Below are 16,577 nucleotides of genomic sequence, written 5' to 3' on the forward strand. Positions count from 1 at the left end.
AGTGATAGTTTAAATGTAGTTCACCTGACAGGACAATGGGGGCACATTGGATGAAGAAAAATAAATAAAAATGCTGCAACCAGTATTTTAAGACCATGACACTTATGATACCTGTGCGTCAGAGTTGGGAAATTAAAGAGAGCTTGAACATGTGATAGACTAATCAAGAGCTACTGTATGAGGGACACAGCCAGACTTTGATAGATGATCATGTAGCCAGTTGTAGCTCCCTAGGGGTTTTGGATTTAACGGATTCACTAGTGTAGGCCGGCACAAGAGCTGTTTTACAGCTCAGCAGCTGGATCACTGTTTCGCTCTTTAATCGAGGATCAGTATTTACTGTCACAAAGGTGATGGCTACCGATTGCACAAAAGCCTTTCGATTCCCAGTGCTGCAACGGTGTGCGTCGCATGGTGCGCCCTTTGTTTCGTTTATGTGTTGTTGTTGATTTTTTTGCCTTCTGCAGTGCGATTCACAGAAGCAGTCCAAGTTTGTTTGTTATTCTGCTCGCACACACACACACACACACACACACACAGAGAGAGAGTGTCTTGGGATAAAAGCCATATCAACGAATCGCATTAACATTTTCTTTCACCATTTATTAATTCACCAAATACAGTGAAAATGGCATCATAATATACAATGACTCATTCTTAGAATGTCATGACATTTTTGTTGCTTTTTTGCTTCATAAAACGATGTTTCATTATTGAAAATATTAAGGTTTCATGCACAACAAACCATATCCAGTTTCTTTAAAATAATGGTACAAAATGAACAAAAAAAATCAAAAAAAGAAAAGAAAAAGAAAAACAGAACAAAACAAAAACGGTAATGTCCAAAAATCGATCATATAACAACATGTTATTTGAGGATACTCGTAAACAGTGCAATATACTCTAAAACTGCCATTTTCTAACAAATTCATCAACGAAGCTCAAGTCACAGTATACGATTTCTTAATAATAGTTTAACATTGATGTGTGCAAAAACCCCAGACACATTCAGTTAGTCTTTAAAAAATGTGCGACATCTGATATAGAATGAGACCAGTCCAACTCCCCCCAAAAAGTCCTCGCTTTGCCTCTCTGAAGGCCAGTCTCATTCTGTATATCCTCTCCGTAATACAAATATTCCTGTTGATGAATTCTAAGACGATAGACTAGCATATAATTTAAATAACAAATATTTAGATATAAAAATACAAATATGACTTTCGTTAAAAAGAAGCGTGCCAGGGTAAGAGTGGTGGCACCTGCGTTGGCACCGGAGTGAAAGTTCATGCAAATAGATGGAGAGAATCTTTAAAGTCATCGAAGACGAAACACAAATATTTGCAAAATCTAAACAACCAAATTATAGAGAGCAAATGTTTTTTCCCATCAATTTCATGACTGTTATTTAAAACATTACTATAATGTCCGTGTTCCTGCTGGCCTCTGTAGATATCTGAGCATTTGGAAATGCAAAGAAAAGATTAATTTTTAAAGAGATATGTGCAGGTGTAAATCGGCTACATGAAGGTGTCAGCCTGCACCTTTCACCACTGATGGGTGATGCAAGAAGAAGAATGTAGCCTTGTTTTTTTCAATTAATCTGCAGCCTATTGTTGTTTAAGTGCCAAAACAGAAAATATTCACATTGCACCCTCCTATATATATCTATATATGTATTTATATATATATTTGTTTGTTTTTTTCTTACATACAACGTGTCTCCTCTATTTAGCAGACTGTAGAGTTTTGGTTGGTCTGTTTTCAAAAAGCATTAGCAGCAACAGGAATGCATTGGACCGGTGCTGAAAGGACAGCTCCCTTGAATGCACCGTCGCCGATTGAATCAACAAAGCAGAGCCTAAAGGAGGGAGGGAAGGTATTGGAGGGGGGAGGGGGATGTCTCGGAGCTTAGCCTACCTACTGTACAACTTATTGAAATGGGGCTGGGATTTAGCTTCAGCCTCTAGTTGCAGTATTTTTGATGCTTACAGCGCTTTAGGGGGGGAAAGGAGGAAAAAATAGAGATGGTCGTGAATTAATGACAAGTTCATCCATCATTAAAGTCAGCAGAGGTTGAGATACAGAGCGGGGCCCGCCATCTCAACATCCTGCTGCGCAGCTGTAGTTAAAATCGGGATTCGTTTGGAGAATTGCCAGCAATCCCATGATAAATCTTGGTCTTTTTTTTTTTTTCCTCCCCAGAGTCTCTCTGTCTCTCTCTTTCTCTCTCTCATCTTATTCTTCCTTCCTCTTCCCTTCATCTCTTCTCTTCAGCCTTCTCCGTTCCCTTTTCTCTGCCTCTTTTTTCCTCTCCATTTCATTTCATCACCCCATCCTCGCTTCGTGCCGTCGTGATTTTTTTCCTCCCCGCACAATCCTCGAACATGCACAGCCGACAAGTGCTTCAAATCGGTGATCAAAATTAAAAAAGTCTGCAAGGCATCGGTCACGTTTAAACGCCGGGCGAAGACTTGTCTGTCATCCCCTTCAGGACTTCATCTATTCGGTCGTCCTCGATGACCACTGTGGAGGAGAAAAAGAGGAAGAGGTTGTTTACTCAGAGCCACAATCAGAAGTCACGATTTATTTTGGGGGGTATTGCGCACTAAATAAAAGTAAGTTTGGGCAAATGTGGCCCTTGTGCGCTTGCACGGTGAATTATTATTACTATCGCAAATCCCCAATCCCCGCACACACGCACTCGGTGAAAACAACTCATTCTCGAGCCATTTCTTTATTATTATTATTAATATTATTTAATCCCTTCGTTTAAACCCTACACTTGAGTCGATTGCATCACGGGGTGTGTCCTTGCATGAATATTATCGCTGGTGCGTGAATGTAAACAGTCTGGATGTCGTTCACGACCAGTGACACTTGTGAGAAAAACAACAACTGCGGTGCATTTTGCATCGAGCTGCTGGTAATCACGGAAGATTCTGGAAACGACAGTAATGTGGGAACTTAATTCCAAAGTCACTTAAAGCGCCATTCATACAACTAGCTCATTTTTGCGCAGCGTATATAATTCTGCCATTCTTTGTAAATGTCAAGCGTCTGAATTCGTTTTTACCTCTTTTGGCTCTGCCGATCTGCCCGAGCTTTGGGGGTCTTTTTGCCTGCGACGCTGCGAAAAAGGCGCTTGTGTCCTGCAGTCCGCAGCTAAAGGACATCTGGCTGACCTCGCTGTCCGCCCCGTAGCCGCTCATTTTCCCCTCGTTGTATGGCAGCACCTCAGACATCGTGGAACGACAGTGAAGAAGGGTCACCAGCTTCGGGAAGTTCTTTAATTTTTAAATCAAGCAAAAAAAGTTGTTGAAATTCTTCCCCGGTGGTGCCAGTACAGTTCCGTCTGAGAGCGCCGTCTCCTGCTGCGATCCTCGGTCTGCGTGGATGAGGGGAGCCGGTGCGTGAGGTCCGGGTGCTTTTGTGGTCTCTCTGTGGTCTCTGGATGTGTTGCAGCGGCAGCAGAGGAACCGAGCGTGACTGTGTGTGCGTATCTGTGTGTGCGTGTGAGAAAGAGAGAGAGATGTGTTCGCCTGTGTTGCTGGCTGATGTCTGGCGAGGGAAGTGGGAGATCCCGGGATCATAAAGGAAACCCAGGCAGAACGGTGAAGTCATCCATCCGGGTTTGAAGCTGCGAGAGTGTGGCTGTGTGTAAATGTGTGTGAGCGTGGGGACTCCGAGGGGTAGAGGAGCAAGACTGACATCAACAGGCGAGAGACGAAACTGCTAGATACTGACACAGCCTCGTGAGGCTTCGAGAAGTGGACTTTTCCTAAGGATGTCTATTCATCCTGTAGACTCAGGAAAGCGCTTAATGTGGCACTTTATAGTCTGCATTTCCCTTCCATAGGTTACCTTTTTTATTGTTCTGCTTTTCGAAGGGGAATAAGTACTTTTTAATTTCAATTAATTTTATTTGTATGTACTTTATTAGTATAACCGTTTTATGTTTATTTATTTGGCAGGAACAATGTATACCCTGTGCCAGATGCAGCTAGAAGATGTAAGATTTAGCTTGGTGGAGGCTTGCAATGCAATGTTCGACTGACAAAAATAAAATAATAAAAAACACTTTTTATACATAAAAACTTTAATAGAAATGACCCCCCCCCCCTTTTTTTTTGATGTTAGTGCTAACAGTAACAGTTTTTATTCCATTCAAAATTCAGACTTTTCCACAAACTTGAGGGATGTTTGCTTCTTTTTACTACTCTCTGCCAACAAAATGAAATGAAGGTGTTACCCAGCAGATGCTCTCCAGATGCTGTTGGATGGTGGATAAAAATCTGACTGAACTTTTCTTTATTCAGAATTTCATCAGTTTTGACAAGATCCCCAAGACCACTGGCTACAAATGGAAAATGCAGCCCTAAACCATGACAGCACCTTCACCGTGTTTTACAGAAGGCTAAAGACACGCACTGTTTAACTTCTGGACTTTCTTTGTGCCACTGATGTGATGATTTGTGATGATTTCAACCAAAAAGTTCAAATTAGGATTCATCACTCCATAAGATCTGTTGCCAGTGAATTTCAGTCCAGTTCTTGTGTAATTTGTCATACCTGTCATGGTCCGGGTGAGTACGGGGTTTTTCCACTCTGCTGGGCTCCACCTTCAAGCAGAGACTCCAATCAGCTTCCACACCTGGTTCCAATCAAGTCACCAGCATATAAGACCAGCATTCACAACAGACCTCTGCCAGATCTTCTGCTAACTCACGTTAGTGCTAGGCCGCCAAGCCCTTGTGAGAGCCCTACTGCTTTTCTCCTCACCGTGTTTTCTTTGTCATAGGACCCACCTGGCAGTCGCACTTCCCAAGCTAAACTACTCACATCTCCACCTGGACGCTGGTTCTGTCATCTGGTTGCTTCCTTTCCATCATTGGACTACACCTGCCTGCCTCCCTGCCAAGTCCCTCACTCCAAGTATATTCTGGATCCTCTCTGGACACTCCTCACCTGGAAACCCTTGGACACCCCCTCCTCACATGACACTTTACCCTGCGTAAGCCCTAACCACCATAGTCTAATCCTTCAGCTGTGTTTCACTAGACTGCCACTGACTACTTGTCTCCTCTCATTATAGTGACTGCGTACCTCCATCCAAGCCGTGTCTGCATTTGAGTCCACACCCACAGCCTGGCCATCTCGGCCCTAACAATACCTCAGTCTTTTCTCCTTGCTTCCCTCCCTCATATACTGTTTATCTGCTTTGGTCCTCAGCATGAGTCAGTGTTCAGTGGCTTAACAAATAGAACAACATCCTTTGAAAGTGTTTAGCTACAAGCGCTGGACTGAAAATGAGTGAAAAAGTAACCAATTTTCTAAGAAAAACTTTGAAAGACTGTCACAAAGCTTAGAGAAGTAAGTCTGTCTTCTTGGAAGTGAAACAAGTGCTAACCATACATTGCTTTATTCTGTGCACTTACCTCACATCCATGGCTAATCTACCACCTAGTCTAACATGCATGTATTTGTACAGTTGGAGGGAGCCGACATACCCAAAAGAAATCCATACAGACACAAGGAGAACATACAAATGCCACACAGAAAACCCAAGCCAGGGATCAAACCAGGAAACGTCTCACTGCACCACTGTGGCGTCCAAGCTTACACAACCCTGTACTCCCAGGCAGTCTCTCATCCAAGCATCAACCAGTCTCGACCCTGCTCAGTGTCCAAGATCAGATCAGAGATCAGGCATGCTCAGGATGCTGTGGTCATAAACCAATTATTCCACTGTGCTTTATTCTACTGCAATAATTTATCTGCTGTGCTAGGACACATTGGCAACTGTGCTAAACTTGGTCTGTACAATCATACGGTTTTAAATATATCTAAATTACAGTGAGAGCGCTCTAACAGCTCCGGGCACAGGTCTCAAAAACTAGAACAAGCCAATTAGATTATGGCGAATTACACTGGACCACTATTTTTCATTGTCTGAGCATATTGACGACATCATTAGAAAAGTCACAGCTGTGGCCAGAAAATTAATTTTTTTGTGTCACTTTGTGAGTTATGAGAAATGTCGCGGTGCTCCAACAGCCTGTGTTTAGTTCAGTACAGGGCAGACGTAGTGTTAGGACATCTCAGCAGCAACACTGAAATGTTCTTTTTTTGTGGAACTTAACTATTGTTTACTCAGTTTATTAATACGGCAATAATGTCAGGTCAGTTTTGATCAAATACATACAAATGTCACATGTTTGTCAAAGAAATTTGCAGATAATTTTTGGTTTAATCTATTTTAAAAGCTGTAGTAATAAGATCTGTATAACCTTACACCTACAGAAAAGATTTTCCACTTTCCCACACTGCCTTCTCCGAGCCAATCAGCCCCCATCTTGCCTACTTTAAATCTCAGCACTCCTCTGTCATTCTGCCTTTCAGACTCTCATTGGTGCAAGCCACCTGCTCCCCACATCTGCCTCACCCCGGTCACTCAGAGCCCCATCCAAGCCTCCATCTTGGTCCAGTCCTAATTCCTGTCACCCCTCTGCTCTGACGGGCCATTGGAGTATAATCACGTTCAGTTCTTCCAAATAACCTCGCCTGATTGAACTGGCAGTTTGCCAGGAGAAAATAAAAGAATGACTCAATTCAGCACCATGGACAGAGACAATATAGTTTAACATTTAAAAAAGGTTTTAAATAGCGTTATTGTTTTTCCCTGCTGCATATGCTACGCCTCTCTGTCCTCAGAGCATATGGTATCTTAGAGAGAGCTACAACAGTGATCTGACAGAAGGATTATTTTTGCACCAAACCTGTTTCAGCAACTCGGGCCAGCTGACCTATCTATAAAGAGCCAATAACCTTTCATCTTTTTTAGCAGCCTGTCTGCATAACTGACCAGTTTGAGGTGCCAGCTGACAGTCTTGAGGTGAGTGGTGCTGGCGAGGCACCTTTGGGGATAAGACGTGGAATGACCACAGAGTGAAAATTAGCTCAGAGCGTCTGGCAGGACCACATAACCACGTGCAAAATATATTACTGAGCTCTGAGAACATTTCTTTATACTAATGAAACGTGCAGCCAAGCTCTTTGGAGCCAGATTCAATCCAAACAGTCGTCTTTCACTGATGGCAAAAAAAGCTGATGGGAAAAAGTTGCAAGAAGACATACAGTGCAGCATGTATATCTGCAAGTAATTATCCTCAAATATGTGATTGTGATTTTTCTCTCGCGCTCTGTGAATAAGGACGTGAATCAGAGATCATAAATCTGCCGCTCAGTCGCGATGTAATTCCTCAGGGATGACTCACAAAACTCCTCCTGCCCAATAAACTGCAGCCTCCAGCTGTCAACAGGCAGAGTTGTTGATTCACGGGTTCAAGCGAGGGCCAGGGATTTCACATGATGTCATCCGTTGGCGACAGATTTGGAGGGAAAATCTGGCCTGCTAACCCACATAGTACCAGGTGATGCTTCATGTTCTCAATTTAGGGCAGGAACATGCATATGTTTTACAAACTGTCACGCTTCCCTTTATTGCTTTCCCCCCTTATTGATGCACTGCCTTGTACGCACCATTAAACCCTTCTCAGTTATGTGCAGAAATTCTTCATTTGAATTGTCTCCGTTTAACGCAATTGATGTTTGTCCGTGGTGTGATGTCTCCTCCCCCTGCCCCGTTCTTTCCGTCTTCTCAGGCTTGTTAGGAGGCAGCGGTTGTCAATGACTTGGCTCACTCAGTCAGTCTCATCTCTGACAAGTGTGCCCACCCTTAAGAAGCACTGCTCCAAATTACAAATGAATCACCGTGCTGAGTCACTCACCCCCTCCCCATCTTTCCTCTTGAGGAGACCGAGCTCTGCTGAACTTGCACACACACACACACACACACACACACACACACACACACACACACACACACACACACACACACACACACACACACACACACACACACACACAGTTTGTTCACTAGGAACACTAGCTGAGGAAAAACAGCAATAACAAGCCTAGAGCTGAGAGCCAGGATCAATTCAGCCCTTAGGATTTGTGTTTGTGTGCGTGTGTGTGTGTGTGTGCGTGTGTACTCGCGTCCTAGCTGGGGACAAATTGTTCCCATCATGTAAAGCACTACATTTAAGGTGTAAGACTTTGTGTGAGGTCAGGATGGACAACAGCTGTGATCTTTATGAGCTTTAGAGTAGATTAAAATAAAAGAAATAATATAAGTCAATGAAAGTGAAGTGATGGAAATATGACTGCCTGCATGTGTGTGAGGGAGCAGGTGCATCTTTCAGGAAAGCTTAAAATGTAGCTTCGAGGACCAGCAGAAAGAAAAGCCATACACACACCATCTGCACTTGCTGACCAAAGGAAAGCGCTGCGTGTCTCTGCACTCCTCATCATGAAGATTAATGCTGTTTGTTTTCCTGCATAAATATGCTCCAGTAGATTGCAGGAACATTGGCAGGGCTCCTGCCCTTGGATCAGCGAGTACACAGCTGAAACAGAAAGGTTCACAGCTGTCGAGTGCAGCACGCTGGAGCCACAGATGCCACGCTGCACTGCTTGCCGCCACCACACCTCATCTACATCAGAGGTGAAAGCTTAATCACAAGTCTATGTTTCGTGTTGTTTAGTACTGTGTGTTGTTTCATAATCATTACTTCATCTAATGTTGACTGTGTGCCCCCTTACTAATCTAGCACACTCTTACTACTCTCAACAACGTCATTTCTGATCTTAACAGTTTTAAAATTATTTTCATGTTCAAGAAAACAGTTTGAGATGATTTGAGCTTTGTGATGTGGTGTGTTATCCTGCTGGATGCAGTCATTAGACGATGGGTACACTGTGGTCATAACGAGATGAACGTGGCCAGCACCGATACTACGATTAAATGATGCTCAGCTGGAACTAAGGGGCCCAAAGCGTACTAAGAAAATATTCCCCCAAACATTACACACATTACATCACCGCTAGCATCCTCAACCTTTGATACAAGGCAGGTATAATGCTTTCATGTTGTTTACGCCAAATTCTGACCCTGCCATCCAAATTTAGCAGCAGAAAGTGAGACTATCAGGAGATCTTTTCCAGTCTTGTGGTGAGCCTATGTGAATAGTAGCCTCAGTTTCCAGTTCTTAGCTGACAGGCGCGCCACCTGGTGTGTGGTCTTCTCACGCTGTAGCCGATCTGCATTAAGTGTGAAAATTATGTTGTGCGCTCAGAGATGCTCCTCTTCTCAGTTGGTTGTGTGGGAAAATTCCAGTAGTTCAGCATTTTTCTTCCCATTCTGATGCTCAGTTTGAACTTCACCAGGTCATCTTGACCATGTCTACATACCTAAATGCATTTAGTTCCTGCCATGTGATTGGCTGGTTGCATTAACAAGCAGCTGATCATGTGACAGAACAGTAAATGGCTTTATAATGTTTAATTTGCTGCGGTATTTATATTCGATTGTACTGTAATGACCAGCAGGACACTCACAGAAATATTTATTAAACCTGAGGAAAATGCAACTACAAAGTTAGCATAAAAAACCCCAAAGAAAATGGGAATGCAGTACTTTACTCTTATGTGAGTGAGTTCGGTAAAACCAGTGTTAAATACCCTAACTCTTTAATCTTTGGACTGAAGGAAGAACAACACTCGGTGTTTAATGCTCAATCAACAATCTCTTTATTCCATAGAACACTTTGAGCATTACGTCCGGATGGGAGATTTGCACAGGAGGGTGTCCGGCAAAATCTTGCAGTGTCTGACCGTTTCTCACATTCTTATAGCTTTGGCCCCCCTCCAAACTAAGGATTCACATTCTTGACCTTGACTTCCTGTGCAGTATAGTTGTTCTTTCTACAATCAGAAAAGCAAGGCCATGATTCTCTGCAATCAATCAGGAGTAGAATGCAACTTAAAACTATATAATGGTTTCACAATCTTTAATCAGAGGTATAATGTGGCCTATAGCCGTATAATGATTCAACAACTCTTTGATTAGAAGTATAATGTAGCATAAGATAGTGTAATAATCTCACACCAGACAGCAAAGTTACACTTTATCCATATCTGTTTTATCAGAGAAGATCAAATGATCTCACTTCAGCTATTTGTTTTTGCTGCAAAATAAGATTGTCAAACATAATGTATCCATAAGACAGTCAGTCTACTATCAGTCTTGATATTGTCTTAAATTGAATGAGGTCAAGTTGGAAATTACATGCATTCTGTTTCTGATAATGTAGCAATCAACTTTGATTAATCATTGAAAACTGCATATCGGTTGATGTCTACAGAGACAGAAATTAACTTGACTCAGTTTTATATTAGGAGGACGCTTTGTCAAGCTGAGTGTTCAGTGTTGGATGTTTTTTGACTGAGTTGATTTATTTAAAAATTTTCAGATGTTATCTCAGGCTGCTGGTGCATGAGATGAGCCCCCTTGTTCATAGTATTCTTAGAGTACTTAATGCATTTTAATCTATATCACTATATCGCTGGGCAAAATATCATGACACTTTTTTTACCCCTCTAAAAACCAGTGTAATCCTCTCAAACTAAAACTTTAAAGTAAACCAGTGTTTTCTATCGGCCCAGTTTGTATTTTCCTATGATACCATCCCTGTCCTCCTCTTCTCAGGGAGAGAGCACTCGGTTTGTTGATGTGAGGAGAAGTTTCGCAGTCACACTACTGTCAGAAAATAGGTCACTTATCCCACGTTTCACTGCATGCCCAAAGCAGATGGGTGACAGCAGTAATTGGCATCAGGGACTACAGCATGCTGTGGTGGCTCTCTCTCTCTCCTGAGATACTGCATCTCTACCGTTCCCCTGCTGTCTGTTGGAGTGTCTGTTAAAATCTCGCTGGCACCACTAAAACAGAAATATTTTTAAAAAAAAACAGCCCCCAACCCTACCTGTTCTTATGTGAAGCACGGCCACATAAGGTCATAGTGTATTGGGATTTTTAAAGATCTATCAAAACTTTGGTCTTCAGAGCTGGAGGTTTGCCATTTTACACTCTACTGTGCTAAATGCAGCACTTGTCTCCATCTGCTGCGATCTGAACGCTTTCTGAGAGAAATCCAAAGCATTTCATTGTACAAACGAAGGATGAATGTGAACCACAAAGAAAACCCAACACTGGTATGTTGCATACCACAAACTGCAAGGCTGGTGCTGTATTACCTTGTAAGGTTCTTCACTGTAAATCAAACACAAACACTAATGAATGAACCGAAGATTTGACATGAAGGTGTTAGATGAGAAGTCAGGTGGACACTCTGAGTGAACTCATTACATCTGCTCCTAGGTGGGAGACACATCTGAGCTCCAAATTTGAAAGCAGCTGTGAAGACATTTCCCTCAAGACCACGTATGTCAACTTCATTTGGCTGGATCGTCTGCCCTCTGTGAAAGTCTGAACCAAATTTGACAGAAATCCATTTTTATAGTAAAATAATTTTGGCCTGTAGTGGATCAACAAGACAGATGATTGTTTGATTATATATATTCATGATAGCTGAGATAATGCTGAAAAGGGTTTCACTTGCCTGAACCACCTCCATGTACCACCCTCACCATCGCCACCAACCGACATTAACACCCATGAAGAAGAGCCAATTAGAGAACAATAATATCATCTGAATTGTTTGTCAGCTATCAGAATGGATTAAACAGGATCTTGCAGTGTACAATAATTGCATTTGACTTGGAAAGCCTCTACTAAAATCAGTGTCTCGGGCAGCACCTCAAATGAAGAAAGAGTGACACCTAGTGGTCAAAGCAATGACTGGAAATTAAAAAAAATGATGACTTGTATTGACAGGTGGGTGAGCTTTGCACAACTTGCAGCAAATGAAATTATTTTCATACTATAAATGACAGTTTTTGTATCAACAATTTTGCTCTGAAGTCTTGCTATCCTCTGTTAAACAGATCAGATGTCATTTTTTCTCCCATGCCCTGAGAGGTTGCAGTAATAGTCTGGTCCTGTTGAACCACAGCTGCCATTCTGCTGAGAGATCTTTTTATTTGTCCAGCTTATGACCACTGAAGAAGATTTATTGGATCCACCTGCCCCGTTTCTTCTTTGACCTGAGCCTGATGCTGCACTTTTCATCTTGTACATGCCATCTTCCACCTCAAACACACACACTAGTTAACATTTGTCTTTCTGTGGCAATGCTTGGGGAAAAAGCAAAAGGTTGGAGGTGGCGTGTCACAGACACTGCTGGTTAGGGGTGACAGAAGTAGTGTGCTTGATGACTCACTATATGAGAGTCTTTTCAGACACCAGGTGCTGTAAAAAAGCATTTATGTTTTTAAAAAACCCAACATGAACCCTACCTAGGGCAGGGCAATATGGCCAAAAATATATATCATGATATACATTTGATAATTTGCAATAACGATATAATTGACATTAGACAAAATACTTTACAACTCCACAACTTTATTAGTGCAAAAATCCCATCGAGGTATTTTCACTTAAACAAGCAGCTGTTTTTTTATGTGCATTAAAGCTATATAAAAATTTAACAGTGCTAATTCTTTGCTGACAGTTTAACCAAAAGGCATTTCCAGTGGAAACTGGCGGACTTATCCTGAGCATAACCATGTATAATATCCATTCGCACCAGAACCTCTCACCATAATATCCTATAATTGGACACAGTTGTAGCGTGATGACTGGCAGGGGGAGATCTCACCCTGTGTTTTTCTGCCTGTGGTAGAGGTGGAACCAGATCAAGTGGCGCCGATTCTTGAACAGCCTCAAGTCAGAGCTGGATTGACCTTCTGTCACCAGGTACTGATGAGCCCGCTGTGGAGAAACATCACTGATGATGTTCATGAATTCCAACCTGACTCTGGTAACCTTAAAACAGTACAGAAAAAATGTCACAATAATAATGTTATGCTGTTATTATTATAATAATAAGATAAACCAGGCGTCGGCAACCCTGGGCACGCGTGGCACAACTGGCATGCGAAAGGTTAACTGATGGCACTACCATAGCTAGACTGGCCATCCGTCAGCCACCAGTCCCAGAGACCACATATCAATGGCTTCATTAAAAGCAATTTACAGCAAAACCTCTGGGGTCGTGTCTGTCTGGTAGAGAGTAGAATTCAAAAGGGCCAGAGCCTCAATTTAAGAAATATCACTTGACATCTGCAGCATTCATTCTGCTGTGGCTAGTGTGCTGCTCCAGTCTGTTACGGGGGTGGGGGGCATCATCAGAAACAAGGACGCAAGGAAAGGGGACAAACTAGTGAGGAAAGCTGGCTCCACAAATGAAGCCGCCACACATGCACACACGCACACACGCGCACAGGACTCAGATCAACACACGATCTGCTCTACGATCTGTGCCACAGTTAATCTCACTGCAGTGCTAATTTGAAAACTCTCACATATTTGGACAATCTATAATCTTCTATAACAAAAACATACAAGTGTTCATTGAAGTAAACACACAGAGCAGTAGTGGATTTTTTTAAATGTGTTCTCTTTATTTTAATTTGTTGCTAACTGCAAGGTTTTTATTTGTAGTTTTTGTAGTAGGAAGCACTACAAAAACTACAAACAAAAAAATTGCAGTTAACAAATGCAGTGCTCTCCACTATGTGAACCCATCACCTGAATTTTTAGATTTTTCAGTTCAAGCCAATTAAATCAAATCCAAAAATTCAACCCCAACAATCAAGTGACCCCCTATGAGCAAGCACTAAGCAACGATGGAAAGGAAAAACTCCCTTTTAACAGGAAGAAACCTTTGACAGAACCTGGCTCAGGGAGGGGCAAGTCTTCTGCCATGACTGGTTGGGGGGGGTGAGGGGCAAAATAAAATTGAACATAAAGGAGAGCACAGCATATTTATGACAAGTTGGTGGACCGTGGCTGGAAAACATTATTACTGTTTTTAATAAGTACCTGGTCCACATCCACAATTACAGTAGGGCTGAAGTAGATAATAGCATGATCCCACAGAGAACAGCGGGACATTCACTTCAGCCGAAAAGCTTTGAGATGGACCAGCAAGCTGCAGGAACAACAATGGCCACTATGGCAAAACCTAAACCTGCTTGAAGTAGGTGTTTGGCACCACCATGATACCATGAACCATGGGTCTTAACCTCCTCAGGTTCAGGAGCATTTCTAGTTATTACATTATCTGCCAGTTCCACTTTTGGCTGATGATTTTCCAAAGTTTTGCTGAGTTCTGCAATCTCTTCTCTAATACTTTCATACCCTCTTTTGAGTTCTGTGTTTTCTTCCCTAATATTTTCGTACAGTCCTCTGAGTTCTGCATTCTCTTCTCTAATACTTTCGTACCCTCTTTTGAGTTCTGTGTTTTCTTTCCTAATATTTTTGTACCGTCTTCTGAGTTTTGCAATCTTTTTCCTAAAACCTGTGTGCTCTTTGCAAATCTCCATCACAACTTCCTGACCCTGCAGCCTGAGTGATCCAATTTCACTATCGCTATTAGAAGATAAATTATTTAATGACTCCATTTCCTAAAACGTTTAAAACAAAGAGTCAAAAGTTAAATACCTTCTCTGAGTTATTTAAATGCAGAAGTATTAGCTTTGTTAAAAACAACTGGCTTTCTGAAAATGCTCCAATGTAAACTGTTAAAGGAGCTCCTCTATTTAAAGACTTTTCGACTGTGACATCACTGTGACATCACAATGGTCCTTTGAGAAGATCAAAGGTTCAATGGAGCGCTGGGGATCATCCCGCGCATGCTCAGATCATACACAATGACATCAGAGGAGCGCTGGGGATCATCCCGCGCATGCTCAGAACATACAAAATGAAATGAACTTCTTTTTAAATACTTTTCCCTCTAACAAAGGTGATTTTTGTAACACCTGTTATATACAGTTCAGTATATAGAGACACGAGACGACGAGGCTCCAGTTCCATACAGTGCAAAAGAACAACAATAAATATAGGAAAAATAAGAATAAGTTTTTGGTGTGTTTAAAAAAGGAGCAAGAAAAAGCAATAACTCTATAAGCAATGTGTGTACGCGTTACCGTTCTCACCTCCGTACGGGCGGGTACATGCAAAAAAGATTTGTATGTGTAAAAAAGATTTGTGTGTGGACTTAGCCAAAAAGTACATGTGAAACTCGAACCGGCAACCTTCCGATTACAAGGCGAACTCCCAACTCTTGAACCACGACCACCCCTGAAATAAATAACAAAATGACCACAATTTGAGCCCATAGATGAGAAGCAAAAAAGAGCCGCCAGGTGCTAAAAATAAACCTTAGACTCAAACGTTAGAACAGGCCTTTCCCCGCAGCACGCCGTTGAATAAATACTCACGAAGAAAACGGCGGCCGTTACAACTTATGTATCGTTTCATGCATCGGTTAAAACACTCAACTCCAGGTACACGATGCCCAGCTGAGTCGAGCTGCCCGAGATTCACAGAATTTACAGAAAATTTATATCGTTATCGGGGCTATAGATGCTTATATTGGGATATGTGATTTTGGTCACATCGCACAGCCCTACTCTGAGGTCATAGCAAATTAGAACAAACATCCTAATGAGTGATTTTGTAGATATACCTTCTATTTATAGAGTTGCTAATTGTTTTTCATTATTGCAGGCCAACCAGCCTATGCAATGGATGGCACAAATCCTGACTGGGTTCCAATGCTACATATGGGGCACTGCGAAATCCCTGCTTCAAACTACACGCTACATAGCATACCATATGCCAATCAGATTAGTTCTTCCATGTGAGGGTGAAGAGGTGACCCTTTTGGATAAGATAGTGAAGGTTTCTGCGTTTTGGTGAATGAGTGAGTGGTAGTAAAACCAGGGAAAAATGCTCTTGTTAAATACTCTTAAAAGTCTTGTGCTGTGTATGTACTTATAAGTTTTCAAAAGAGACAGGAAATTACAGAACGCTAACAGTGGGTGATATTATTTAAACGTTGTCATGATTTTATGTGAACATTTTGTCATTTGTAAACTATACATTGATTCTACATTGTAACTGATGTGATATTCTACAAAGTGGTTTTAATTAAAAGGCAAAAATTAGTTTGTTTCTTTATTCAACTTTTTGAACAGTGTTACTTAGTAAGCACATATTCAGTAAATGCAAATTATTTACATGGCAATGCGCTTCAGACACAAATGTAGACCCCCTAAATGAAACATTATGGGTTATTCAGAACAGAACTATGCTTGGAGAAATATTTTCTCATCCGTTGAGACGACTCCTCCACAGTAGCAGGTGGAATTTTTCTTTTCTGAGGATGGCTTCTTTTACCTGTCACTACAGATGGTCTGTTTGTGTTTTGATTGAGAGCCTTTTTCGGGGCAGCTGAAGAGAAGTCTATCTTATGGCCAACCTCTGACTGTATCATGGTCATATTGCCCAGCAAAACCCAGTATGCAGGTTCATCTGTAACAGTCCTTGTGCCATGGATCAACACTGTTGCTATACGTTAAACAGAAGAGGGGTGACATGGCTGCAGGTATCCGGGACTCCGGGCACACAGGTGTAGTGGGTGGTTTCAACCTTCCCTGTGATGCTCACAATGACCCATGCCTGCAATGCTGGTTCATTCAGTGCCGTG

General features: G+C 41.9%; 1 protein-coding gene across 1 annotated transcript; it reads right to left on the minus strand.

Annotated features, from left to right (window-relative positions):
- Positions 1-582: 582 nt before the first annotated feature.
- Positions 583-3,633, minus strand: camk2n2a (calcium/calmodulin-dependent protein kinase II inhibitor 2a). The gene is made up of 2 exons (XM_004542572.4): positions 3,074-3,633; positions 583-2,523 (listed from the first exon to the last, which is right to left on the minus strand). The coding sequence occupies exons 1-2, from the start codon at positions 3,240-3,242 to the stop codon at positions 2,453-2,455; spliced, it is 240 nt and encodes a 79-aa protein (XP_004542629.1). The 5' UTR covers positions 3,243-3,633; the 3' UTR covers positions 583-2,452.
- Positions 3,634-16,577: the final 12,944 nt, after the last annotated feature.

This window comes from Maylandia zebra, linkage group LG18, assembly GCF_041146795.1.
Source record: "Maylandia zebra isolate NMK-2024a linkage group LG18, Mzebra_GT3a, whole genome shotgun sequence".
In the NCBI taxonomy this organism is placed as follows: Eukaryota; Metazoa; Chordata; class Actinopteri; order Cichliformes; family Cichlidae; genus Maylandia; species Maylandia zebra.

What these genes read in the sequence shown, in the direction of transcription:
- camk2n2a (XM_004542572.4), bottom strand. Translation starts at nt 3,242, where the DNA reads ATGTCTGAGGTGCTGCCATACAACGAGGGGAAAATGAGCGGCTACGGG. An exon ending in GATCGGCAGAGCCAAAAGAG is followed by an intron (nt 2,524 to 3,073) that starts GTAAAAACGAAT and finishes TCTCCTCCACAG; the next exon opens with TGGTCATCGAGGACGACCGA.